General features: G+C 26.9%; 2 protein-coding genes across 2 annotated transcripts in view; one reads left to right on the top strand and one right to left on the bottom strand.

Moving 5' to 3' along the window:
• Positions 1 to 1,731: 1,731 nt before the first annotated feature.
• Positions 1,732 to 5,298, top strand: LOC129611549 (tumor protein p63-regulated gene 1-like protein). The gene is made up of 7 exons (XM_055524750.1): positions 1,732 to 1,852; positions 2,169 to 2,631; positions 2,701 to 2,869; positions 2,932 to 3,108; positions 3,177 to 3,335; positions 3,906 to 4,039; positions 4,105 to 5,298. The coding sequence occupies exons 2-7, from the start codon at positions 2,382 to 2,384 to the stop codon at positions 4,344 to 4,346; spliced, it is 1,131 nt and encodes a 376-aa protein (XP_055380725.1). The 5' UTR covers positions 1,732 to 1,852; positions 2,169 to 2,381; the 3' UTR covers positions 4,347 to 5,298.
• A 181-nt stretch (positions 5,299 to 5,479) lies between these two features.
• Positions 5,480 to 17,729, bottom strand: part of LOC129610042 (uncharacterized) — a 43,238-nt gene continuing 30,988 nt past the window's right edge. The window contains exon 3 of the mRNA XM_055522361.1: positions 5,480 to 9,718. Coding sequence (XP_055378336.1) covers positions 6,726 to 9,718 — 2,993 coding nt within the window. The 3' untranslated portion in view covers positions 5,480 to 6,725. The remainder of the gene's footprint in view (positions 9,719 to 17,729) is intronic.

Below are 17,729 nucleotides of genomic sequence, written 5' to 3'. Positions count from 1 at the left end.
TATAACTTTATTCCTTCCCAATTTAATACAATTAAATAATAAAATTATTATGCCTCAAAAAAAATATTTACTTTTGGTCACAAACTAATCGTTCGAGACTATACGTTTCTTCGAACATTTGCAAAAGCAAAAAACAAAAGTAACCATTTTCTATTTCTTTACTTTAAATTTCCTCACAGTATAATCATAATAATGATAATAAACAAATTAATTTAATAGAATAATGAAAGCGATTATTAAACCCGAAAGCTATTCTTATAATATAATACGTACAAGCATAAACTTTTAAAAGTGTTGAGGAGAATGTGCTCTAATACAAACCATATTGTATTTAATCGGTTAGAACATCATTTTTATTTTATACAAAATGTTTGAAATCTTATCTAACAAAATAACTTCAATAAAACTGGCTTATCAATAAAATTTTAAACATGAATTCGAACTCAATATACCTACCTCGCGTAGATACAAAAATATATGTATAACCATATTTATACACATATTTATACACATTAATATACACATATTTATTTTGGTAAATAAATACGGTTTCTGGAACCATTTTTCTAGATTCTTTTTTACCTAAAATACTTAAGGTATACGTAACATAAGAAAAGATAAAAGTTAATAACAAAAAATATTTGCCTAACTTGTTTTTCACTTGAATATTTATTTTGGTTGAATTCCAATAAAATAAAACAAATTCATAAAACTTTCTGAGGCAATTCTGTTAATACATAAGTGTACAATATCTTTACTAGAAGCCAAATTAAGGTACAAAAAACTCATAAATAAATTTGTATATAAGTACAAATACGTATGTATGTACGTTAGGATATTAGTTTATGGAGTGAGAAGTTTTCATTAAAATTTCAGAATCTGATCGTCTAATTATAAAACCCGCATGGCTTTATGTCATTCAGTTATGGTTAAAAACAAACAATATTGTGGTTGTTTCATTCACCAAAAAGTCACATCTGACACCAATATTTAAAACTTCCAACTGTTGAAGAAGATGTCACATCCCAGAATACCAAGTTAAGAAATAATTAAGTAATCATAAGTACAAGTTTCATCTGAAATGAGAACATGGGAAGCTGCAACGATCAAGGCGATTGGGGAATACACTACAATATTAATAAAATTAGAAAAAAAACAGCAATACAGTGAAGTTCCCAAATTTATAGTAAACTTAAATTAATCGATTCAAATGTTTTCTATTAAATAGTTCAAGTTAATATGTATGTAATAATGTCAGTAATATGTATGAAGAAATTTTAACATAATTTTGATTTAAAACACCAACATTTTAAAAACAAAAACAATGGAAGCTGTCATTATTTATCATTCACATCATGTCTGTCAAAAATAAAATTCTCCTATGAATTTTTTACATGGTATTATTTTCTCCTGTAAAAAAATTATCGATAACTCATGTATTTCTTTCAATTTTATATTGTCACATTTCTATTTTGAACAAGTCTCATTATAATGCATTATAATTAATGTATTATAATGAATTATCTATAATGGCCAGAACAATTTTTTAATTAATATTTGCTGTCATCATTAAACGGAGAAAAATAGTTGCATTGTGCATTGTAATTTTGTACGGAAAGATTCAGTCCGTCCTTTAATTCGCTTTTATGTGACAATGATGACAGGAGCCACTGGTTGAAACAGCTTACGAATTAATACCGCTCAGAAATTTTTTGAGTTAAAGAAGTCATGCGCATTAATAGTAGGGCAATCATTATCGAGATGGTTATAGGGATACAGCGAAGAATGCATAGAAATTATTAGTAAATAATATTCACTAACATGTTAAATAAACATTATTATTTAAAAATTGGTAAGTTTTCCATTAATATTGTGAAAGAGCTGAAAATTTTTAATTTTACTTACTATGATTTTATTTATTTTTCATTTGTAAATTACTCGTATATTAACTAAAAAATTTCTTAAGGAACAAATTTGTTTTTTTTTTGCTAATTTTTAAAATTTTCCAAGGCTACATAATGAACATACATATATACATTTACTACTCCCTTGTGCCAAAAGTTTTTTTGCTCTACTTTAGTTTTTCTTTAATTTTTAATTGAAATTATAATTTCTAAGATATTTTGTTAAAAATAATATTTTTATTAATTCAACGATTATTATTGCAGAATTTAAAAGCTTCCATTTAAAAACAACATCAGTATGTGATTTTATAAATATAAAAAGTCTTTTAATTTGAAAGAACTTTTATGATGAAGAAACTATAAGAGAAGTAGTAAATTTTTTGTCTGAAATTTTTTGAGGAAAGGGTTGACTTTGAAAGAAAAAATATTAGAGCAAGAAAAAATTATACAACAAATTTTAGTTCAAAAAATTCCAAAATGTATCGGACTAATGAATTAAATAAACTCAACAACGATATTGATCAGGATGAAACATATGAATTTACGGGTGCAACATTAAAAATTTCCACTGATGACACTAATCAAGATGTATCAACGTTACGGTATCGAAATAATACACGTAAAGATGATGGAATAATGGAAAAAAGCGCAATTTTAAGTGGTTCTGATATTTCGTCACCACCTCCAATGCTTGAAGATGATTATTATGATAGCATTGGTGCAGAAGGTAAAATTATTTTCTACTTACTTTAAATTACTTTAAATTACAAATTCTATTCTTTATTTACTTGTTTAGATGAAAAGAAAGAATCAACACCATTGAAACCAGATGCAGCCACTCAAGCCCCTGAAACTTTTTTCGCATTTCGCAATGGTCAATTTCAGAAGACCGTCGATGATTGTGTTCAAACACTATTGAGACCAACTAATGACACTCAAGTTTTAGGAAGTTGGTTACTTACAGAGTAAGATAAAGAAGAGTTATTATGTCATATTACATTTCAAACTTAACCCCTTATTATTTTAGAGTTAGTCACTGGGATACTGAAAAAGAGAGAGTTTTCATTTTAACGTCGAAATCATTATTACAAGTTAAATATGATTTTATTGCATTGAAAATTCTTCAACACAATAAAGTACGTTTAGAACAAATTGATACTGTACTTAAGGGCAAATTGGCATATCCAGTACAATCATTAGTACCGTAAGTTATTTATTCATAAAAAAGCAGTAAAATAATATAAACTATAAATATTATTTATAATTTTGTAGAAGAATTGAAGGTATCACAAATGGTGTTGCATCTTTCATAAGTGGAAGCATTTTTGGTTTCAAAAAAAATGCAACCGACCGAAATTATATGGATACGAGACCAAATCAACCAAAAACAGCAATTGCAAATAGATTTGATTTTTCAGGTTTCAGACCAGTGTAAGTTTTTATTAATTTGTCTCTTAGCATTCCAATAGTATTTACAGATTCTAAGCATGTTAATAGTATCAAATTTTCCGTATTTTCTCCCACGAATATCTTAATACTTTTATTAATACTTAATAAGAAAATAAATTTTTCATCTTATCATAAATTTCGATAAAACTCCACATGCAAATTTCAGTCACTAAATAACCGTGACTTCAATAATGCGCTTACGACGTAAATTTTACAAGGTATCAAATTCCAAAAAGTTTAGTAAAAGCTCTTGACATTGTATACTTTTCCTAAATGCGTTTTATACGTAGGGGAGACGTAAAATAAGAGTAAATCTTGCATCGAAAAAATCGAGCACGCTTTTCTTATACCTTGTCATATAAATGTTGCCAGAAACAACCGATAAAATAAACTAGCATATATTTTCAGCAATAAAGTTCTAGTTATCAAGTTCTAGTTATCAGTTTTTACATTTAAATTTATATTTATATTATATAATACTTCATAACAACTAGTAAAATTAAATAATTTATGTATAATCAAAAAATATTTATGTAAATGTAAATGTTTTAGAGAAAGAAAAGATTTTGGTGTTCGAGTGTTATGGAACCGTGGGCAACCACTGTCACTATTAAGTTCATGGAATCCTTTTGCCGATGATATTCCATGGGTTACAATTAAAGATCATCCTTTATATAATTCCTTAGGTAAAATAAATACATATTGTAAAATATAACTTTGTTTTCTTAAAATTACGTTCTTTGTTTTTTAGAACAAGCGTCTTCACTTCAACCTTCGAGTGAATTAGACAAATTACGAAATATTTATTCAGTTGAATCATTATATAATAAATTAATAGCAGTATTTTCTGCCTCAAATCCAGATAGTGTAAATTTCAATTGTTGCTTTGAAGATTGTCCAATTTTAATGGAAAATTATGTTGGAATTGGTGCTGTGATTCATAATAAAAACAATTTTGGATTTTTTAAATGTCGAGGAAAATTTAGTTTTTAAAATTCAAATCATATTTTATATAAGTACTACATATTTTTTAAAATTAAGTTTTTCAATTAAAATTGTTATCATATTATATAACATTTAAATTAATATATTAATTTAATAAGAGGAAACTATTAATCGTATAATAATTACATTAATAAATGTTTAAATTAAATATCAATTTGAACATTGTATATTTAAGCTTGTTATTTTTAAGAAATTATAATTTTTTAATTTTAGTAATGCCCATCTGAAAAATTGTATCAAATTAGTCTCATCTATATTAATTTAATTATAAGGGGAGCTAATTCAATTTTATTGATAAATTTGTGATCTTCAAAAAAACTTATGATGAAAATGGAAGTGAATAGAAATTTGTTATTCAATTAAAAATTAAATTAAAGTATATCATTCAAGGTACATTGGTGTTTTCATTTTCCTATTTGTCTTTCATATAAAATAGATATATTAATTATTAATATTAATATCAACTTATTATAACCACAAAAAACGCTGTATAAATTAAACCCAACTCATACCAAGGCCGGGGAATAGTGTGTTCATAAACATTTCTAACTTATCAAAAAATACATATTTAAATTATCATGGCTGTCGCAGTTAAAACACCATACCTGCTTTTATTTTGTTTTACATTTTCAAAGTAAATTAAGCATAAAAGTGAATTAATATAAAGTAAAGGGTAAGAAAATATGATTTTCATATGATTTATTAAAATTTATTTATTTAGAGAATTACTAGGATGCGAAAATGATGAAATGTAAAACGAAACATATGGACAATAAAATTTTCGTTCATAAACACATACGAGTACTGAATTCAAAATAGACGCAATTTTGTCCGAGCATCTATCTTATTTGAGCATCTTTCAAAAGTATATTACATATGTATCAGATTATTATTTCGCAGTATTGCAACTATGAAAAACTCTAATATATTATTTAATTTAATAATTGAATATGCATTTTGAATAGGCAAAATCACGTATGATTTCAAAAATGTAATTTTAATATAAAATTATTTAATATTTATATAAATTAATTTATATTAAATAAATTAATTTATATAAATATTAAATGTGGACTTCTACTAAAATTTCTAGAACATAAATTATAGTCTTATTTTTTTAATTTAATTTAATTCAAACTTTATTTTAGATAATAATTAATATTACTATTTAATAACATTTTGTGCACTTGTTTTTTTTAAGATTATTATTTTCTTTTTTTCTTTTAACTTACAATTTCATTCTACAGTAATCCCTTCACTTACATTTTATCTGCATACGAATTCTTTAAAGCAGATTTATTCTCTCAAATACAATTTGTGTTTTAAATCATTAAAAATACTTTTAAGTATGTACCAAAGAAATAGTGTTATTATAAAATTGACTTTTTTGAAGATGTTAACGTTTTTTAAACAATACTTAGGAACTAGCACCAAAGCAATTCAAATATATTTTTGTTTTAATTAACTTAATATTGTCGTACAGTTTTTGAATAAGTCTTTCAATATAATATAATATTTTTATACAAATTTAATATATTAAAATTTATATACAAATATTAAAACAAAATTTAAATTTTATTAATTCTTAAGGTTAATAAAAAGTTTTTGCAAAAAAATATTCCTAACAATATTTTGATACATACAATTTCTAGAACAAAAAGGTTAAGGCTTTAACAACTTTTATTTAAATTTATACATATTTGCAAAATTTAACTATATAGCCTGTATTCTAAATTACTTCTTAGAATTGGGTTTCAATAAAATTACGGAATCATTATTTTTGTTCCATAATATAGCAATATGTACTTAATTTTATTGTCATAAACATACAAAATATTCTGTTACGGAATTGAAAATGTCCACTGTGTCCACGGTGGAATTTATTCAATGAATTAAATAAATAAAAGTTACTTCTACTGTGGGAATTTAAATAACCTAAATAATCTAAGATGCAATTCAGAAAAGAGCGTTATTTCCAAAAATATGCGTTACAATAACCATAAAGTTAAACATATTATTTAAACAATAACGTTTTTTGATACATAAATCAAAAATAAATCTGTAATATTTTTTTGAAAAGTAATCAAATCACAACCTTATGTAATATTCCATAGCAGTATTAACAAAAACCAGCCAATTCAATATGAATTCAGTCACTGTAGAATTACTCTTAAATTGTACAATTCAATATATACAATTCTATGATTTTACATATATACTAAAACTATATTTTGTTATACATATAATTAAATTTTAAAAAATAACATGAAAATAATATAAATATACAATATTTTTTAACCTAATAATATTTTAAAATAAATTAATTACATTAATTATTTACATAATTTAAAAATTTTTAAATTATTTTTAACCTTTTGGAATGGGTTTTACTGGGCCTAATGAAAGAACGGATGATGCACCTAAACCTAAAAGATTACAAATATTTGAATTAGTGGCCCCTTGAACAGAAACAATTGGAAATCCAAAACAATGAGTAGAAGTTTTATTGCAGAGCGGTATATAATTTGTTATTCCTAATGCGGCAAGTTTCTTTTTTGTCAATTCATTTCTTAAATCTATAACCGGTACTCCAAGTTCATCAGCACTAGAATGCATTATCTTATGTTGTTTCCATTGATGATCTTGAACACCATCTTGACTTGAAAACAACGCTGGGCAAACTTTGCATTTGAAAGCTCTTATATTTAATACATTAGGATTACTTGAGGTATTCATTGAGGTATTACTATTTTTGGAAGGATGTGCTCGGTTAATGTGTTTATTAAGTTGTTCTGTTGAAGAAAACTTTTCCTGACATTTATCGTTATTGCAAGCGATTGAGGTTTCGGAATTTGAATCGGGTAAATTTGAATTGCTTTCAGTATTTTCCACTTCTTCAGATTTCTTTTTTGATATTATACTTACTGCATTATTCATTTGAAGTTTCTGGACAGCTTCTTTAGCAGCAGTTATTGGGGGTGTATTTGAATTTTGCGAACTATTTTCAGTTGATTCCTTTGATTTTGTTCCACCTTTTTGGGTGACGATGATACCACGTGTAGCTAACAAATTGGCTACTTCCTTTGGATCTTTTTTATTTTCACCAGATTTCATACTTAAAGTAATTTGATCATTCAATTGTATCGGAGACTCTCTGTCGGTGGCAGGAGGTGTGGCTGATTTAGGACTGTTTGGATTATGAAACTTAATCGCATTTCCAATTACACTTTTTATTATTGGTAAGCCATCTGAACGATTTTGTTGTGATGGCGAGCTTGTATTGTGCCTAGGTTGCTTTAAATCTAACTTTATTTTTTTGATTGCTGGACCCAATTGCGAAGATTCTGCTGGTTTTGGAGAAGGAGCGGTCGGTTTCGGAACTAACTTAAAGTCCCGAGGTGCTGTTACCCCAGTTATTCGAACACCTGGTCCGGGTGGTATTTCTCTTTGAATGTTTGGAGGCATTGAAGAACCCGGTTGCTTAGGAACTATTATGCCCGGCATTTTCATTCCTGGTCCAGGAGGTCGTATCATACTTGGAGGACCCTGACTGTTCACCATTCTAGCAGCCATTTGTGGATGCATTCGTTGTTGAGCAAGTTGAGGATGTTGCGGATGTTGAGAGTGCTGTGAATGTTGTGGATGTGCTGGACGTGTTGTTTGTGCTCCTTGATGTTGAGTTACTACATGTTGTCGTAACAACTCTTGTCTCACTGGTGGAGTCAGAAACCTTGGCCTTATTTGCGTGGGTGTACCCATGATTACGGGTGGTGAACTACTTTGTTTAATTTGGTCAGCCGTTATTGGGGGAGTAATTGAATTTGGATCTTTTTGAAGTCTAGTTTTCATAAACTCTCCAGCTCTGGCAATTTCCGAATTCATTGAATAGGACTCATGATAGTTGCTATATGGCATACATGGATGCGATGCATGTGTTAGATTCGGTGGCCTCATCGGTTGAGGTTGTGGAACCCTATATAAAGGAGGGGGTTGCCGACGCATCATCATTTGATGCTGTTGCGAGGAGTAATTCATTAGTTGCTGCCCCTGTGGACCATACATATAAGAATTTGAATAAGGAGATCCTGGTTGCAAGTGGTGATCATTTCCTTGCTGGTGAGGGTGGCCAGGAGGATACATCATGCCATTTGTTCGCATATCTGGCGAAGCATGTGGGTTATTAGGTGAATACCTCATTTCTTGTTGATTTTGAAAATTAAAGCGTTGTTGATGATATGAAGGATGTGAGGGATGCAAAGCGCGATGCATTGGCATTTGATTTGGCAAATGAGGTGACAGCGAGCTTGATGAATTTATTGGCATATCGTGACCACTGACCCGTTTGTGTTCATATAACTGCACTTCATTTTCAAATGTTGCATTACATACTGTACAGAAAATAGCTAATCTATCGAGAGAAATAAATTCATTTGGAATAGGATTATCAGACCATTGATCCGGTTCAAGTAAGTTCATATTTAAATCTGATTGATTTGAATTTAAAAGTTTCTTTAACAGAACATCAGCATTTTCCCCACCTCCTTCTTGAACAAATTGATCAAGTCCGTCCAGTGTTGGACATTCGAAATATCCATCTGATCCCGTTTCACTTATGGGATTAGAGATCACACTGGCCTTATTGTTATTGTTTGGAATTTGCATATTTTCCAACATTCTCATTGGTTGGGATACTGATTCTATTGGTGGGCTTTTACTTTTTTTTATTTCATCAGGTCGCAACACTCTTACTGTTGGTTTTCCTACTTTTTCAGACTCAGCTTGTTTTTCTGTGACGTTTTCTGAATTTTCAAAATCATCTATTCGTTCAGTTTTTATTTTTACAGTTGGTTCTTCAATGATTTTAAATTGATTTTCATCATTTAACATACCAGCTAATTTTTTTACTTTTAATTTTATACATTTTGAGGGTTGTTCAGCTGATTTATTTTTACTTTCTAAATATGTTTTAACATAAATATTGTCATCGGGAAGCTTTTTGATATTCAAGTATGGCATTGTTACATGACCTCTCAAATGTGACAAAAAATCTTTACTTCTTCTAAATTCGGTATCACATGTATAGCAAAAACGTTTTCTTTTTCTCTTTTTTACACTTGGATTATCCTCAAAACTTTCTGTTTCTGATGCGAAACTAGGTGATGGTGATGGACTTACTGCTACATTTTTATTTTGATTGCTATTATTCTTAGATGATCTCGAATTCATTATTTTTAAATTTCCTAAATTTGATTCTGACGAAGATTTATAACCGCTTTCCGTACTTGCAGTACGTATACTTTCCTCACCTTGAAAGTTTGGGGAATTAGGAAACAAATCAATATAGCTCAATGGAGGAAGATCTAAAAATAAAAAATAAATATAATATAGAATTAGTAAAATATTCTAAATTTTATAATGAAAAAATTTATATATGAAAGTTAAGCTATTCATGTAAAATATTGTCATAAAACATGTCATAAAAAATAAATTTCAAAAATAAAGTACTATGTAAATATTTTAGATATAATGTGTATAACAAAGTCCAGGAGGCTAAAGTAAAATTAATACAGTATTTTAATTCGAAAAGCAAAAGTGTCAACAATTTTATTTACCTATTGAAAAATAGAGGTATTTTCAAAAACCTAATCTTCGGAATTAAAATGTACAAGATTTGCTTAAACACAAGAAAAACTTGCGTTGCACTTTTATTGTTCTCCTAAAAACAAAAATGAAAATTGGAGTCAAGGGCAACTTATAATTTATTTTACACCAATTAGCAGCAATCTTCTATCCTAGAAATATATTTCGTATAACAAAAATTTTATATCAAAAAAGAAAAGAACAAAAAACCATCAAACTACTTTTGTGTAACCTTTTAAATATTCTTTTAGTAATTGTTTAATATTTGCCAAATAGACATTTTTGAACACAGTTAAATATCTTGCAACATTTTTAAATTTCAGTGTAATTTTTGTTCTGCTTTATTAAAAAATCATGGCATACTTATTATATATTAAATAAAATTATATTTTATTATTAAAACATAATTTCATATATTAAAAATATGATACAACCAATTATGTATACATTTTATATGTACATATTCAGAGCTTTTCAAATGAATGTTCGTAAAAGCATTAATCACCATACAGAGTACATTTTATTGCAATGACAATTATTAGCATTTAAATAAAAATAATTCCGTAAAATGAATACTACAACGCTATGTAAACTGCATTTGAATTTTAAATTTAAAAGAGAAAATTAATATTTATAACAAATACAATAATAACACAAATTCGAATGACTGCACTACACTTAAGCAATTGTTATTTGTGTCAATTCAGTCTCCCTGTGTCACTGGGTATTTACGAATATATCAAAACGAATAAATTATTGATAAGAAAAACTTTCTTAAATAAACCTAATTTTCAAAAATGAATTTTATATTATTAGAAATTTTAAGCGAAGTTCATATATATGTATATTAAATTTTTCACGGCATGTGATTTGAAAGTTAATAAATGTATGCAAGTTCTTAGAATAATAATTAGAAAACCTTGACATTTGTCAAAAGAGCTTGAAAAACAGTAAGTATAAATTTATAAGCGCAATAGACAAGCACTTATGCCCTAAACAAAATAAGTTCCCACTTCAAAACTGGCCGCAGGCCGCAGCAACAACATACAATAAAACACGAATTATCGTAGTTTTAAATGCCAATTTATAAAAAAAAGTTATTTGGACAAGTAACTTGTAACTAAAAGAACTAAAATTTTAAATTAATTTTTTGTTTTCTTTGAAAATCAATTCGATTTAATGGATGGAATATAGGCAAGCCTAACACGTATTTAATAAATACCATTAACAGTAAATTTATTCCAATTTTTTTTTTCGTAGTTCGAGAAATTCGTTCAGTTTTCTTAGCGTTGAGCTTACAAATTCAGTAAATGCAACACACATAATATGAGCTTTCTAAATGAAAGCTTAAGTATAATACTTAAGTAGTTGCAAATTTTGATATTGGATTCTAAAAGTATTATTTTTTATAATTCCAAATCAGTATTTCATAAATTTTTAAAATGCTTCCGTTTTTTAATGTTTTAATTAAAGACCAAAAAACTTTTAAAATTTAATAGCATCTTCATTTTACATTTTATCAAAATTTTATCTAAAAAATACTTGAATAAATTTTTTTATCTATACATAGTACTTATTCTAATTAATTATCATTTTGAGACTTATTAAACTGCTTTTAATACACAAAATTAAATGTATATGTATGTATGTATGTACAAACATATACATTAATACAAAAATATTTAAGTTAATTTACCTTAAAGAATAAATTATTTTTATTTTTAAATCCCGGGAATTTCTCGAATTAAAAAAGAAAATAATTTGCAGAAAATTTCCATAGAAATCGTTAAAAAAACTCTACAAAAAAAATAAATGCGTACTTAATAATTAAAAAAGGCCATTATAATTAATGATCTTTTGCAGAAACAAAAATAAAAATTTAATACAATTACATATACATACTTACATACCTAAATGTACATAAGAACTTATATTACATTGCATTTACGGAAAACATTACGGAGAACCACACCCTATAACAAAATACTTTTCATAAATTAAAAGTTCTCGTGAAATTTTATCCTCACAGAATTAATAAATTCGAAAATCGATATTCGACTAAAAGTTGTACTAAAAACAACTTTTATTACATTGTTCAAATATCACTTCACTTTATATCCATATCTACAAATATGTTATACTCGTATATGTTAAAATATAACTAATAGCAGTATGATGGGTGTATGTAGTACACAAGAGTGATGTACTTTATACACCCATCAAATTTTCTTTTTACCCATATCAAGTGGGTCGAAGTCTGATTTGGATTCAGTTCTGTATTTTTAATATTTTTAGATTTTAGTATTCTGGCACCAGATACTTTTTATAGTATTGCATAAATATATAAGTATGTACAATATATATGTGTACATAATACATAAAATTGGCAGCAAACAATAATTGTAGCAGCTATATCACAAATGAAGACTTGAAATGTAAATATGTATATATATGTATGTATTATATACATACAAAAATAAGACAGTTTTGTATAATCTATACATTTGTATTTAAAGCATTTAAAATTTTGTATACAATTTTATTTTTTACTTATACATATTTATGTATATGCACATTATATACATAGTTAGATACGTTAAATTTTTATATAAGAAATAAAGTCATAAAAAAATAAAAAATACGATTTTAAAAGCTTTGCCAACAACAAAATTTATATTTTATGCTCAACAAATTTCTTTCAACTTTTTATATCTTTCTTTATATACATAATATTTAAATTTTATAAAAGAATTTAGTATTTCTATATAAGTATATCTTTATTTAATTAAAATTATTTAATTTAAAATAATTTACTTTAATTATCTTCATATACATTTATAAGTTCAAATATTAAAATATTATCTTTAGCCTTAAAATAATCTTTTGAATTAAACAAATACCGTAAATTTGAAATATTTGTGTTTGGAAGTACCCTGATTGGTGAATATAGTATATACATAATGTATGTATTTTGTAAACTTTTCAGCACAGGCAATTGAATATGTCCAAAAACCGTTATATGAAACGTAAATATGGAAATTGACACTGACGTTCAAATTGTAGGATGTCAATTTTCGTATGTCAAATTTTAAATTTGTCCCCGCAAATATTGGTTTGAAGTTAATTCTTTTTCTTATTCTATAACTTTTTTCGTAAACCTTTTCTGAATCAAAGTTTAAGAGGTTCAATGACTTAGTAAAACAACTAAATTTTTAGATCTTAAGAACAAAATTTGATTTGAAAATTATTTTGTTAAAACAAGCAACAAATATTTTTATATTTTTTGAATAAATAAATATAATTAAAATTATTGAATAAATTTACTGAATAAATAAAATATTTATTAATATAGAATTAAATTAATTGACGTTTAGTTATCCGGTTTACACATGTTTTTTAAATAACATTCAAAAATATTGAAAATATCCTAAAAAAATTATATAAAAACTCCATTTCAACATTATTACTTGAAAATCAACAATTATTTTTATTAATAAAAATATCCATGATTTATAAAAAATTTTTATAAATATACATATATTTTTATAGATATGTATTTAAACTTTAATATTATACAAAAATATAACAATTTTATATAATATGCTTATGTATATAAATAAATGTATAAAACAAATTTTATAATGTAAACTTGTCGGTAAATAAATCTTAATTATTCTTATCGTTTTGTGTTCTAAATATGAAAATAAAAAGTGTTATAATTTCATACATGTGTGTAGATATGTATATTGATCAGAGCATATTAAAAAATATAATATTATACTTTTGTATATATAATTTTATAAATGAATGTACGTATTATAAAATATAATATAAATAAATGATAAGAAGTAAAAAAATATCATGCTGTAAAAATGTATATGTTTCTATAAATATATGTACGTATGTTTGCATACGTTGAATTTTTTTATATAATATTGTTATATTTATAGTAAATGATACTCGTATTATAATATGTATATTATTCTTTACATATGTCCTTATATATGTATTTATATACCCCGTATGTTATATAAAAGAACGAGGAGACTACCCAAGTATATATTATATACATATCTGTATATATTATACATTTTATGTATTTTTAATTATACATTTACCATATTAAAAAGCAAATTTTATACCAAATTGTTTATTATTCAGAAAATATAAAATTGAAAAAGGCGTCGTCATGGAATTTTGGAATTTAAGTATAAAAGTTGGAAATTAAGTATAAAAATAGATAGTTAAGTACATAATTAACTTGTAATACATATACATACATATATGTACATAATTTTTATAACAAAAGAATAATTATTGTGTTAAAAAATATTATTATAACATTATACACTATAATATATTATAGTGTATACATAATATGTATTTGATATATAAATGAATATATTATTGATAAAATAAATAATATACTGTTAATAAACATTTATGAATTTATTCTAATATTATATCGACTTGTAAATTAATATTATTTTTTAAATGTTATAAGTACTAGTATAGTTTATATTTAAGTTTTTTAAATGAACTTTAATATTTTTTTCACTCAATTATTTTAAATAATATTGTACAGTGAAATTCAAAAGTTCATTCGATATTTTATATTCTCAAGGTTTTACGTAAAGTGTACATACACATATTGCAACAATAAAAGTGTTATTATGTTCTATATACATTTACATACGTACAAAGCAAATAAAAATTATCACAAATTTTATATTCAAGTGTCTCTGAGGATCATTGTAAAAATTTTATAAAATTAATATTAATATTTATAGAATATTAATTTTTTTTCATATTTATTATAATATATTCATATATACAAACATATCGACATATGTATAATATAGTATCTAAAAGAGTACATATATACGAAATTGTTATTATTTTGGTCTACAATAATTTTATTAATATGCAAGTTTGAGTAATGGAAATTTAAATACATATGTAAGTTAAGAAATTATCGTTCAATTTCTTGTAAAAAAATATTTTCGTGGACTAATGTCCGTTTTATTGAGTTAATGTGTTTAATTGTAATAACAAAACTTAACTGGCCTTAATTACTAATTTTGAACATATTTATAGTAAATAATTGATTATTAAGCAAAATATTACATTTATAAAGTTAAAGCTAAATTATAAAGTTAAAAATGCTTATTAGGCATTTATTGTGGGAATTATAAAAATAGAGTTTTCACAGGTAAATTGCTAAACAATATTCTCATGAAAATTATGCTGACCTCAGCGTCTGATGTTATGCGCGTGTATCATAATGTCTTAACTCTTCCCTCCTTTAAGATCCGCGTCCACGTGGATCAGAAGCTCAATTTTACTGGTTGGAGTTTTGATTCCAGTTCTCCTAGTTCTGACGTTTTTAGAGAGATGTTAATTTTTTTCCGGTTTTGGTATTTGTAGATAGCTGCTGCTAGTAAAATGGCGATGATAATTAAGGTAAATGCGGCATTGAATGTTATGCTAACTGCTGAAGTTGTAGTGAGCTCGCTCAGTTGTTTGACGTTACCCAAGTGCAAATTATGCAGATAATCGAGGTTGAGTTTCATTTTTCCTGAGGAATGGTTGTCGCTCATTATAGGTGGCAAAATGATTTGAGACGATTGGAATTCTTTGTTGGTATAGGTCTCGTTTTTAATTTGGATTGTTTCATTGTAAAATTCTATGACGAAGTTACCGTTTAGGTTTTTTGTTTTGTTGTTAGCTTTGACTGCTCCGTTGAAATTATTGAGAAATATCGTATTTTCATTGATTACTTCGACTGATTCCCTTCTGTTGAACTCGTACTCGCAAGTATTGTTGCTGTTTCTCAGAATTTGGGTGATGCAGTGGTCATCATGTAATTCTTCTATTTGATCCATTTTGCAGATAAAGGTGTTTTTATACTTATTACACTCGTTGCTAATGCCAAAAATTTGTTTGAGGTTTGTTAGTAGACTTTTGTAGGTTAGATGCAACTGCTTATTATTTTTAGTGGTGGCTCTGATTTTAATATAGTTATATTCGACACCGCTGGTTTTGGGTAGTGATAATATGTAGAGTAGAGTCATGTTTTTGACTACTACTGTTGGTGTAGCGTACTCAATTGCATCAATAACATTGAAATATGGTAATGTTTGCATTTCAGAAATCAATTGGTTGATTTCCTCTTTATTTAATAAGTTGGTGTTCACTATTTTCCCTTTGGCTAATTGGACTGCTCTTACGATTTCTTTTATTTCTTCCTTTATCGTATTAATTTGGTTGAAAAGCGTTTGGTAATTAGCTTCTTTTGAATTTTCATCGAACCTTTGAATAATTCTATTATATTGCATCAGAATATGCTTTGTTGTATTTGTTAGAACTTGATTTATATGATATTGCTCATTATTGTTCCGGATCAAATTGTTATTGCTTCTAAGTATTTCATCCCAATCGGTTGCATCAGGGTTACCTGCTAACCATTTCCAGGCGCTGCCAATCCAATTTATCGATCGTTTTCTTATGGCGGAGTGTTCCGTCAGCTCTTTAATCAAATCTTCGGCTTGTTGAATTTGGAAGGTGAGTTGCGTTTTGGTGAACTTGCTGAAATTTAACTGGTTTGCTTCTACTTTTGATCTCTGTAGCACGTCCTCGTAATTGGTGAGGTCGATCCTGTGAACTAATTTTAGATTTCCATTTAATATTCGTCCCACGCCTTCCTTTATAGTCATGATAGGTGACTTGAACTCATATATTTGTAAAGCTGTTGAAACCCTAAATAATAGGCTGAAAAGAAAAAAATGTTTTGTTAGTTGGGAGAATTCTTTATGTGTGCCTTGTGAATTCTTCTTCCGCTTTCGGTTGTGACTGTAACATTGTTATTCCTAGCTATTATTTCCTTTTTATAAAGAGGTTTGTTCTTGCTCTTTATTTGTTTATCGGCAACGAAGATAGCTTTTCCAGGCTCATATGATTTCGGTTGTTTCCTTTTATTCTTTTCTCTATTTATTTTGTCCTTTTGGCTTTTACGAATTCTTTCAGCGAGATCTTCATGAACCTTGTCTTGAAAGTTGGTTAGATTTTGGTAATTGATTCGTTGCGTTCTTCCATAAAAAATGTCTGATGGTTTCTTTCCTGTAACGGAGTGAATGCTGTTGTTGTAGCGATCGACGGCAATGTTAATTATTTCTTTAAATGGTAAATTCCGATGTTCCTGTTGTAGGCATCTGGATATTTCCTCTATTGTTGAGTGGACTCGCTCTACAGCACCATTTGCTTCGCTTCTTTGCGTTGGAGTGAGGTATACCTCGATTCCCAATGTCCTCAAATAATCGACTATAACAGGGCTTGAAAAGCTAGGTTCTCTATCCATTACTATCATTCGAGGTACTGTGTAGTAATGTACAATTTTCACCAATTTTTGTCGTAAGTGCAAGGCTGATCTGTTTCTTATTTTGAAGAATTTTGCAAATTTACTGAATTTATCGATACAAGTGATGAATTTTTCCTTATTTATTTGTATGAGATCTATGTGAAGGATTTCAGATGGATAGGTGGGTACAGGTGTTTCTGATAGCCATGGATTGTTGGGATGGCGGTCATATTTACTGGTGTTACATGTTTCACATTCGGATGTGTATTTCTTAATGAGGCTAGCCATTTGCGGAAAGTAGTATTTCTCCATTATTTGTTCCTTATTTTCCTTCCAGTTCCTGTGTGCTCGTTTGTGTTCATGGCTGATGATTT

The sequence above is a fragment of the Condylostylus longicornis genome, unplaced genomic scaffold (assembly GCF_029603195.1).
Source record: "Condylostylus longicornis isolate FDR11 unplaced genomic scaffold, ASM2960319v2 ptg000004l, whole genome shotgun sequence".
NCBI classification, from domain to species: Eukaryota; Metazoa; Arthropoda; class Insecta; order Diptera; family Dolichopodidae; genus Condylostylus; species Condylostylus longicornis.
This window is presented reverse-complemented; position numbering and strand designations above follow the sequence as displayed.

Coding starts and splice junctions, on each gene's coding strand:
- LOC129611549 (XM_055524750.1), top strand. CDS start 2,382: ATGTATCGGACTAATGAATTAAATAAACTCAACAACGATATTGATCAG. Junction 3,109..3,176: donor CCAGTACAATCATTAGTACC/GTAAGTTATTTA, acceptor ATAATTTTGTAG/AAGAATTGAAGGTATCACAA. Junction 3,336..3,905: donor TTTTCAGGTTTCAGACCAGT/GTAAGTTTTTAT, acceptor TAAATGTTTTAG/AGAAAGAAAAGATTTTGGTG.